Below are 12085 nucleotides of genomic sequence, written 5' to 3' on the forward strand. Positions count from 1 at the left end.
ATGCCCACGACGTAAACCTCTTTAAATCATTTACTTTTAAAGATGAAATGATGATGTTGCAGACAGCCCTTTGGTTGCTTAGAGTGATAGAAATGATTTGCCATTGAATTAAAAAAAAAAAATTATGAGGGTGTGCTTTTCCATTAGATCTGTGCACTCCTCACTATATACTAGAGCTAGTTTTTAATTTTATTTATTTTGAAGTTACTATGGACCCTAAGCTTAATTTTAATATTTATATTAATACAAATGCTTTTGAAAGCTAAACGTGCTCTTAGTTTTGTTGATCGCTGTTCCAAACAATCCAGAAATCCGCTTGTTACGAAAACTCATTTATAACTTTGGTTAGGCCTATATTGGAATATGGCTCTGTGGTATGGGACCCTAGTTAGAAAATCTACTCTGACAAGTTAGAGTCTGTTTAATAATAGCTTTTACATTTCGCCGCTGGATTCTAGGTTAAGTCGTCCTCCATACACTCGTCGTTTAAAACTTGTAAATCTACCCACATTTACTAGTCGTAGGGAAATGCTTAGCATAAATATTCTTAGTTAAAATTCTGAATTGAAGAATTTGCAATACTTTTCTCTTGTCTGAAGTAGCTTATTTCTGTCGCGATATCTTATAGTGACCGATATATATGGTATTAATACATTATAATTAGGATACGGGGCTTAGACCACGATCTAGATCAACTTCATTTATATTCAACGCTAAGCCACTGTTTGAAATTATTGAATTATCATAAACATATATTGACCTACATTAAGGACTTAGCTTGTGTCTCGTTAACCAAATTTCACAAATTTTCTGCATTAACCTTTAATGTTCTCAATATATCTTACATACATAGTAACCGGTATAAAGAAAACCGGAAATCCTTCTGTCGGTTATATGGGGGTTAGAGGAAGTATTGACCCGATTTTATCTATTTTTGACATATTATCACCGAAAAAACAGTTACTCCATGAGTTTCATAAAATAAATTCGCTAATTGACCAATGTATATCGAATTCGTAGTTGCCAGAATGTTCTAGAGACGAAATTTATTTAAAGATGTACTCTATAAGGACTGTCAGCAAATACAGTTCTAACGAGCAATAACTGCTAAGTTGTTGGAATTAGATATAATGATAAGTGTATAGCCATTAAATTGGAACTTTTATTTAACAATCCAGAGATCGAACTCAAGAGTGAGTTACAAGGTAGACGATTTATCGAGAAATTCGTTATAATATAAGAAAAATTATGAACATAAGAAGCCTTCTTAGTATCGTATTGTATTTAAAAATCCCTTTCAAAGTGTAATAGAAAATCAAGTATCATTTGATATTTCCGTAGTGCATCAAACTTACCGTGTGTAACTTCGCCAAAGAGGTCGAAGCTTCTCCTGTCCACCAACATCCCACACAAGAAATTGTATTCCTTTTGCTTTACCAAGTATACCCTGCACCTGAAAAAATATATGTGTACTGCGTTTAATGACAACACGATTCTTAGTTATGAAGATTATTATTATAACTTAGTAGAATAGTGTGTCCAAATTCAAGTCGATCTTGTTTTGTGGACGTTTAACATCAGATTTTAAAACATTTCTCCGCAACTCTCGTTTTTAAAATCAGTGCCTATCATAACTTCTAAACTATTGCACCGGCCGTTATATACACTATTTCTATACTTTATTTACAAGGCAACGCTGGCGAGGTTTTTTTCAAATTTTTTAATATTTTTCATTTTATAATAACAAAGTAATCGATTTTTACACAAAAGATTTCGTGTCGAAATTCGACCAATAGAAAATACAATTTACTAACAGTGTTAATAGTATTTAAATTTATCGAAATACTTGAACAAAATGTAAACAAAATCTAAAGAAAGTTGGAAAAAACAAATTACATACAATTAAGGAAGGGCTAAGTTCGGATGTAACCGAACATTTTGTACTCTCGCAAAGTCAAATGGTATACTCGTTTGCGATTTCTTTGTGGATTGATTGATATTTTCGGTAGCAGGTCAACTATACGCACTGGGGCCCATATATTTAGTATTTAAGGGCTTGAACAGTTTTGGTTCGATTTAGACAATTTTTGGTCACAAGGTCACATTAAACGCATTATTCGCGCAAAGTTTTACCCCGATACAATCACTGTTGCTTGATTTGTATACTGGAAAGTGAAATAATCAGATGGAATTGAAAATGGTGTTATATAGGAAATAGGCGTGGTTGTATTCAGACTTCGCACTATAACATAGAAATATGAGAAGAATGTTACGTACCGAATTTGGTTCATATTGGTGAAGCAGATCTCAAGATAAGGGTTTTCACCTAAAAGTGGGCTGTGCCACGTTCACTGTCCAATTTTGAACGCGATTCCTACAAAGTCATCTCATACCATTCCACATATTTAGTACTTAGGGGCTTGAACAGTTTTGGTTCGATTTAGACAATTTTTGGTCACAAGGTGGCATACTTTAAACGTATTATTCTCGCAAAGTTTTACCCCGATATAATCATTGTTGCTTGATATGCATAGTGGAAAGTGAAAGAATCAGATGGCATTGAAGATGGTGTTATATGGGAAATAGGCGTGGTTGTAGTCCGATTTCGCACTATGACATATAAATATAAAAACAACGTTACACACCGAATTTGGTTGAAATCGAATAAGCAGATCGCAAGATATGGGTTTTCACCTAAAAGTGGGCGGTGCCACGCCCACTGTCTAATTTTGAACGCGGTTCCTATAAAGTCATCTCATACCATTCCAGATATAAAATTTAATATCTCTGGCGTGTTTAGTGCTTGATTTATCGCGCTTTTAGTAGTTTTTACCAGTATTACGTTATATGGGGAGTGGGCGAAGTTGCCACCCGATTTCAACTATTTTCACACCGTCAATAGAAGTGCTAAAAACATTTGCTTCTAGTGAATTTTGTTATTATAGCATTAGCGGTTTAGGAGATATGCACATTAAACCTATTAGAGGCGGGACCACGCCCACTTTTTAAAAAAAATTTTGTCTGCAGATGCCCCTTCCTATTGTGATCCTGTATACCAAATAAGAGTCTTGTATCTTGTTGTGGAGCTTAGTTATGGCAAGTTATTTGTTTTTGATTAATGGCGTTTTGTGGGCGTGGCAGTGGTCCGATTACGCCCATCTGCAATACCAACCGTCTCACGGTACCATGAAACATGTCTACCAAGTTTCATAAAGATATCTCAATTTTTACTCAAGTTAGAGCTTGCACGGACGGACGGACAGACGGACGGACGGACAGACAGTCACCCGGATTTCAACTCGTCTCTTCATCCTGATCATTTATATATATATAACCCTAAATCTAACTCGATTAGTTTTAGGTGATACAAACAACCGTTAGGTGAACAAAACTATTATACTCTGTAGCAACAGGTTGCGAGAGTATAAAAATAACTATCGACACTTGAAATTAATCTAAAAATTTTAACTCACCAAAGTAAAACTAATGATATCAAAGGTTATTTCCACTTCAATGTGCTTTTTTTACAAAGAATACTTGAAATTTAATGTGCGTAAAAAATGTAATTGTAATAAAATTCAGTGTTGCAACACGCAAAATCCAAACGCAATTAAAAGTGGAAAAAAATTGCAACCACAGATCCGCCGTAAACGATACACAATTATCCAATATATGTATTTGCAACTTATATAGAACAGCGACGAAATGTACTTCTCTATACGACTGTGTTAAGTGTGAAAACGCGCCACGGCGCGCCACGGCTAAATTGTCTGTGTTTCCGTTGTGCCCTTCTGCACCTTTTCTCCTTTCCAACGGTATAAATTTTATCCATATATTGTACATATGTCAACACAATCAAAAAGGGAACGCAAACTTTTTTGTTAGCGTAATTATATATAATATAATTACATCAACAGACAACGTAAATTCTTAGAAAATAATTTATGATAACAAAATATGAAAATAATTATTACTTGAAAATTCATATTGTTTAAATAGCAACGATTTTAAGATCCTATTAATTATAAAATTAGATATATGTATTTTTTTTACTTTTTTAATATTATTTGTCTCTAAGCCCTTAATATTATGAATGTGATGTCAGGTTATATCGATGTTATGGGTTGTCGATCTGATGTGCATCACGGTTCTCGTGTGCAGGGTATAATGCCTGATTTGGTGTGCATTTCATTCGAACTTCTTTATATTTCAGCCGTCTGTGTGCTATATTGCGCGCCAACAGTATTCTCTATTATGTGTAACCTTAGTGCAATAGTCGTCAGGACGACCCTAAGACAAGGTGTCGAGGTACCCGTGCTGATGGCTGAATAGTCATCGGGCGTTAACAGAATAGCTGATCGCAAACAGACCCCTTCCATGCCCGGACCATGTCGAAGGGATTTATGACATGAATGGACATAGCAAACAAATACAAAATAACAAAAATAAGAACAACCAATAATATTATATGACGACCAACGTTCTGACAGGGACAACGGCCAAGACAACGACGCATAGATAAAATGTATAAATAAAGCGCAAAAAATAGACAGTGGAGGAGTATAAAAGTTTCTTGGAAAGGAAACAATCAGAACCTCCCGTCGAAACCAAAACTGGAAACTTTGGGAACTCTGCCCAAAAAGCTCAGTAAAGGAGGAACAGAACACCACACAGCATCAGCAGCAAGGCAATTTAGCGACGTGACCAGAGACAGCCTGCAGAAAGACGACATCCACGACACCAGCCAGTTGCTAAGGGAAGTGGCGATAAAAGAGTACGTCCAAGAGGCTTAGATGCATGCAGACAAATCTGCAACACTACAAAAGTATTGCAACAGATCTGGCATAGTCTAATTCATGAACCCTAGGTGACAGATGACGCGATCAAAGGGCTCAATACCAGTAACTACAACATCTATTAAAAGCAAAACGAAGGTAAACCGCATTTCTTAGTTCTAACTACAGCGAAGCATCTAGCACAGTGGTAAGGACGGAACAGGAAGGAGGTAGCTTTTTTCTAATGCCGCTATATATGGCCCACGACAGGGACATGCCGCCTGTATCCCTCGTAAGACCAATAACGGAAAAAAGAATAGAGGATATTCTAATATGGTGTGACGCCAGTGTAATTTCTTCCTGTTCATAATAGTTGGTAAAATGGAAAACAATTCGCGCGAATGCGCTTTTTCTTGGTTATTAGGATTCAACTGTTGCAGTCAGTGCAATCTAGTTACGATTGTGCACTTGCTTTATTTAAAAAAGGAAAATAAGAAACTTTTTAAAATTACAACATTGCTGTTTCTTCAGGTGATTGCTATTTCATTAATAAAGGCAGCCAAATTTACAGAGTGGACAACAACCTGCAGGGTTGCATTTCAGTTTCAACTCGATTTGTATTCGACTAAGAATTAATGTAGTAAATAAGGTTTTTTATTTTGTTTGGTGAATTAGCGCGTTAATCGAGTAAAAGCCTGTTAATTGATCAATTAGCTCCTCTGCGAAAAGGCTATAAGTATATGTATGTACAATAATATGCATGTGCACATTGATTTTCCCCAAGTGCAGCAAATTTTTCGGGTTGGGAGGAAGTCTTGTGTCCAATGCTATCAACAGAAAGAGATAGCCTAGATATGCATGTGCACATTAATTTTCCCCAAGTTTCGGGTGGGGAGGATGTCTTCGGTCTAATGCTATCAACAGAAAAAGATAGCCTGGTCGGCGATGACTGGAGGGTGTCCGAGGAGCAATGTAAGTCGGATCACTCATAGATACCCTTTGCCATTGCCGAGAAATCCAGTATTCCCCTCCAATATCGAAACCCAAGCATGGGATAAATTTATGAAGATAACAACAAAAAGCTTAAAAACAAGCAGGTATAAAAATAAAATCAGTAATTTTCAAGATTGACCACCTTTTTCAATTAATCTATACCGTTAACTGTCCTCAAAAAAAATAAGCCGCCGCCTTGGTGGACCTTAAAAACCTAAAAACTCAGTTGAGAAAAGCCTTCAATGAGAGTTATACAACCAAAATCTGGCAACAATGAAAAAATTTCATGAAGCAATTCAAAACAAAAAAGAGTCAGGAAAGCAAAGGCAGACCCTTGGCAATCTTTCTGCACTTTGATAGAAAGCTGTAGAGAATCAGCTAAACTGAGTAATATAATGCCTAAGCAATACATAAATATATCTTATTTAAAGACGGAGTGTGGAGCCTGGACCTCCTCTGCTGGATAATCCCTTGAATAACTCCTAGAAATACACTTCCTGGTAGTCAGCAAACCACTGTAGAGATACAACCTGACATACTTAGAAATACGGCAGACGGATCCAATCTCATAGTAAGTCATAAGAAAATTATATACGCTATAAACAGGTTCGAGTCATTTAAAGCAGCGGGTCCGGATTTTTGTTATAACAATGCTGAATCTAAAAGAACAAATGGTTCTAAATGGCCAGCATCCAACATCAAAGTGGTGCTAATGGACTTACACATAACATCAATCCTAGCAGATACTTTATCGAATGCCGACATGCATACATAAAAGTCGATCAACAGAAAGTTTCTGTTGACCTACACGAAGTGATAAATGTAATTGAAAACTACATCACAAACAGTACACAATGACTGCTTTTAACAATAAAGAAATAAGCACAATTATTGATTATCTGTCACATGGCGGCGTAGATACCATGTCGTCTATGCAGATGGACACTATCGATGCAAATGAACAGAATGATTGATGCTTTATCAAATGGTTCAGCGAGACGAATAAGATATGTAAGCAGAAGCGCTCCTCAAGGAGACGTTCTTTCCCCACTATGAGTGGGAGAAGGGGTGAAAGCAGTAGCATATGTAGACGACATAGTGTTTATCGTGTCAGGGATGTTTTCATTGAAGTTATGGAAAGAGAAGGATATTGGTGGACAGCATTAAAGAAATACTACAATATCAGGAAAATGTTGTAAATGGAATACAGAAAGCAGCCTGTGCAGGGTTACCGGGGCTGTTAAGTCATGTCCGACCGAGGCGCAAGTTCTGCTATAAGAACAAAGGAATTAGGAGTATGGAATAGGAAAGATTATGGATATAGCACTATCCTGTACTAGCTAAAATTAAGGTTCGATTTCAATAGCCATTTCCGGGTAAGGTTACCTTCTAGTTGTGAATGGAGAAGAGATTTTGTAGGGGAATATGATCTATACGGACGGGTTCAAATTGGACTGCGAAGTAGGGGCAGGTATATACTCCAATGATCTAAAAATCTCTCTCTATCCGACTACCAAACTCAGCTAGCAACTTCCAAGCGGAAGTAATAGAAATGGAGAAAGCCTGTGGTGTTCTGTTGAAAAACTACGGGAGGATACAGAAAGCAGCCATATACGCGGATAGCCAGGCAGCATTGCTGGCCTTGTCGACGCCCCTTACTACTTCCAGCGTAGTCAACAATTGCAGAAAGGCTTTAAGCAAACTAGCAGGTCAACTCCATTTCTCTAGACGAATTCGAGACGGGGTTAATACCATGCCCGCTGAGAATGATCAAAAGAGAGCTTTATATTCACTTTGAACAAATTGCTCAGAGCAGATGGAAATCAATAACTAACTGCAAGATAACCAGATATGGCCCAAGTATAATAATAGAACCAAGGATTTATTACATAGATAAAGGAATAGTATTTACAGACTTACAGCTATAACGGGTCACTGGCCTTTTGAAAAGCATGCGCTAAAAATGGGTCTGGCTTATAAAAATATTGGCCGCAGCTGCAAGCTAAAAGGGAATAATTTCCGTCTTCCAGCTTTTGCTTAGAACCCATCATCACCAAAACTTGAAAGCCTGTCCACAAAACACAAAACGGATATAAGTGGTTTCATTGAGAGCACCAAATGGCTTTATAGCAAAGATGAAACAAGATAGCAAGACTGTAGAGATAAAACGATAGTGCATCAAAATGGCGCATCCAATGGCACTAATTGAGCCCCAAGTGGCAGCACGTCTACCTACCTACCTATGCTTGGGAATTAAATTAAAGTCCACTATAAACCGAAAATCATTACATGTAATATTCGTATATGAGTGCTGGAGTAATTCGTTCACCGATCTCAGTAATTTTCTACAATGAACTATCGCATATACGTGATTATATTGTATGTTCGCTTATTTTTACTATGATATTATATATCGAATGCAGTATTAAGCCGACCGCAAGTTTAAACATCCCTAGTTTGGTTTAGTATATTGTGGTTTGGGAAAGTATTTTAATGTTAGTAGGTAAAATAGGTAGTAATGGCACCAGGGTAAACTCTTATCAGAAAAAGATAGTTTCTGATTTCATTTGGATATCTTCCATATTTTCGGTAAAAAGTCGGCCATAGATACTGAGGTCCTCATATTCGGTGTCTACGAGCTTTAAGTTAAGGTGTGATTCTGTTCCGATGTCTTCAATACTGTTTTGATTTATCTATGGTAAAATGAAGGAATCTGAATTACTTTGACAGACATGGTTATAGTCCTATTTCGCCCACTTTTAAACTGTATGTTAGGGAAGTCAGAACAATGCACTAAATTTATATCAAATTGGTCCAACTGTTCCTCATTTAAGATTTCACCCAAAAACGGGCGGTACCACGCCCAAGCCCAATTTTTATACCCAGTCTCATGCAACGCTCCTATACTATGCGGTTAAATTTAATTAATCTGACCTTTTAATTTGAGCGTTATTGCACTTTTAGTAGTTTCCAATATAACCGTTATGTGGGTTGTTCGCGTGGTTATAAACGAAATTCAATAATTTGCAACAGCATCCAGAGGAAATGTGTGCAGCAAGTCGATTGATATTGCTTTAGTAGTTTGTCATATTAAACATATTACGGATCTGGGACACGTCTACTTTTCTTTTAAGTCAGAGATGCCCTTCGTTTATGTGATGCTCTGCGCCAACTTAAAGTTTTTTGACTTAAGTGAAGCAGTAAATATTTTTTTGATTAACGACATTTTGTGAGCCGATTTTGTCCATCTGCAATACCAGCCTCCTCAGGGATTTCCAGAGGTCACGAGTACCAAGGAACATGCAAACAACGGATAGGTGAGAAAAACTTATATACTCTGTGCAACATGTTGCGTAAGTATAAAAATGTTTTGTATATATCATTCAACGATAGCAATAATGTCTTCCAATCCTATTAACTTATACTATACTTCATGAACCCATTTAGTGTCTTTTGTACATTTTGTTTTATATCTAACACAAATGATATATTTCATTAATGATATGTGAAGGTATAGTATATATCCATACCATTAATTTTTACTACAAGTACATTAGGTATTAGCCTACAAGTATATACTTATACGGTATAAGTATTAGGTCTGTACCCAATGTTGTGGCTGGGTTTTTCTTATAGATCAAGAACTCTTTATATGTACATGTGTTTCTAGCAATATGCCTAGACTGTCATAGTTGCGCTGTAAGTGAGTTGCAATTTCGTCCTGTTATACCTTGCTTAACAAATCGAATTTTTTGGGTCAAGGACGTGCTAAGTTTGGCTATAACGGAACATTTTATGCTATCGCAATTTGCGAGGCTCAAAACAGTAAACAAAGAAGAACGAGAAGATACAAGTTGAAACGCAAGCAAATCCTGAAAATCATTAAGTTCAAATTTTAAACATTTACATTGTTCTGTTTTCAAGCAGAAAATAATTTGTAGAAATTACTCATTTTCTGTTGTTAACACTCTCATCCAGGGAATACTGATGAGGGAACCACGGAATGAAAATGCGCGTGAAAGCATTATGTGAATTTATTAAAATAATCTCTTTATTATGAATTAATTTATGCTAATCTATGAATTAAAAAAAGGAAATTTTAAAAAATATTTCGAAACATTCATTTAATAATTTATGTATACGGCATAATTACACATGTGCACATATGTACATATGTAAATATTTATTGGTTTTAATCTAGTTTTATTGGAGAATATCTTCTAAAAACAGCTGCACAAGTCGACTTACAGTTGGTTTCAATTCATTCGTTTGTTTACCATAACACTGTAATGTTTTGATTTCAACGAGCAATTGAATTCATGTAAACACTGAGAGCGGCAAATGCAATAACATGCATGACAATTTGCTTCCTAATTATTATTGTTTCACTATTTATTATATTATAAATACGTAAACGTATTTTAACTGTACTATCATTAGATAATATAGTTTAGCATAAGTTTTTCCAACAATAAAAATTTAAATCGAAATGGTTTTCTAACATTTCTTTTCTTATTTGCCATATATACAGCATGCGGTTTTAACAGCAAAGACATGATGCACTCGTTGCTTTTTAGCTTGACAATAAAGGCAATGTTTTACATTACATTGCCTTTCAAGCATCAAAATAGAGTATGTACTGTATGTTGAGAGAACCGAACTAGTGATGTTTGTTTGTGTATTTTGCCTTCGTTGCTACAAATATTTAAGTTCACCACTTACATTGAAGTAAATGACATCAAACAATGTTAATGCAATATGTCACTCGTTCCTCGGTAATATCAAGTGCACTTTGTGCAGCAATCTAATATACAATAATTCAAACCAGAAAAAACTGCTACACTGGAGAAAAATACTCTTCACAGGTGCATTTCTTATAACATAAAAGGTTCTAGTTTATCTTAATTAGAATCGGTAAGATTGTATGTCAGCTGGAGCAAAATACCCTTCACAGGTGCATTTCTTATAACATAAAAGGTTCTAGTTTATCTTAATTAGAATCGGTAAGATTGTATGTCAGCTATATGCTATAGTGCCCCGAACTGAAAAATATGTTCGAAGATAGTAACGCTGACTTTAATTTTATGGCAGAGCATATGTATTTTGACAAAAGTTCAGCAACAGTAGCAAAATCACACCTTCGTTTTGTAAAATGTTGCCAATGTGTTGAGCATTACTAGTGAAACATATCGAAAACAAGAAAAAACGTTAACATCGGTCAGTTTGAATGGCAGCTATATGTTATAGTGACTCGATATGATAAATTTCTTCGAAGATTACACCGTTGACTTAGATCCCTGTCAAATTTGGTGAAATTAGCTCGTTAAATGAAAAGTTTTTGATTCAAGCACTTGTTTCCGATTGTTCAGTTTGCATGGCAGCTATATGTTATAATGATCCGTGAATAATTCCCCAATTTGTTAGGGAGCACACACCACAAATGTTAAAACATTTCACCACTTCACTTATAATCGCGTGGATACGAATTTCATAATTGTCGAAAGCCGAGGTTTTAAAATTTTGTGGTAGATCTGATGACTCAGTTTCTACTATGGCGTCATGAGCCGCTTGGAGACGAGTCCAAACATTCTTAAGATTTTGATTTTTTATTTCTAATAACGATTCAGATTTGTCTTAAATCGATGAAGACGAAAGTGCAGTATCTTATTAACCTGTCACTTTATTAAAATAAATATAGAAAATGCTTTGAGCGTGTAGCTCCTGGTGTATGTTGTTTATTATCAACATTTATCATTTTTATACTCTCGAAACTTGTTGCTACAGAGCATAATAGTACTGTTCACCTAACGGTTGTTTGTATCACCTAAAACAAATAGAGTTAGATATATTTATATAAATGATCAGAATGAAGAGACGAGTTGAAATCTGGGTGACTGTTTGTCCGTCCGTCTGTGCAAGCTGTAACCTGAGTAAAAATTGAGATATCTTTATGAAACTTGGTACCGTTAGACGGTTGGTATTGCAGATGGGCGTAATCGGATCAGTGCCACGCCCACAAAACGCCATTAATCAAAAACAAATAAATTGCCATAACTAAGCTCCACAACAAGATACAAGACTCTTATTTAGTATACAGGATCCTATTAAGGAGGGGCATCTTCAGTTTAAATTTTTTTTTAAAAGGGCGTGGTCCCGCCCTCTAATAAGTTTAATGTGCATATCTACTAAACCGCTAAAGCTATAATAACAAACTTCACTGATAATAAATTTTTTTGGAACCTCTATCGACAGAGTGAAAATGGGTGAAATCGGGTGGCAACCCCGCTTACTCCCCATATAACGGTACTGTACAAAAA

At 35.9% G+C, this 12085-nt stretch overlaps 1 protein-coding gene across 3 annotated transcripts in view; it reads right to left on the bottom strand.

The window, feature by feature from the left end:
• Positions 1-12085, bottom strand: part of Arl4 (ADP ribosylation factor-like 4) — a 194148-nt gene that overhangs the window by 19525 nt on the left and 162538 nt on the right. For all 3 annotated transcript variants that reach the window (XM_070112303.1, XM_070112301.1, XM_070112302.1), the window contains one exon: positions 1356-1453. In XM_070112303.1, coding sequence (XP_069968404.1) covers positions 1356-1453 — 98 coding nt within the window. The remainder of the gene's footprint in view (positions 1-1355; positions 1454-12085) is intronic.

This window comes from Bactrocera oleae, chromosome X (genome assembly GCF_042242935.1).
Source record: "Bactrocera oleae isolate idBacOlea1 chromosome X, idBacOlea1, whole genome shotgun sequence".
Classification (NCBI taxonomy): domain Eukaryota; kingdom Metazoa; phylum Arthropoda; class Insecta; order Diptera; family Tephritidae; genus Bactrocera; species Bactrocera oleae.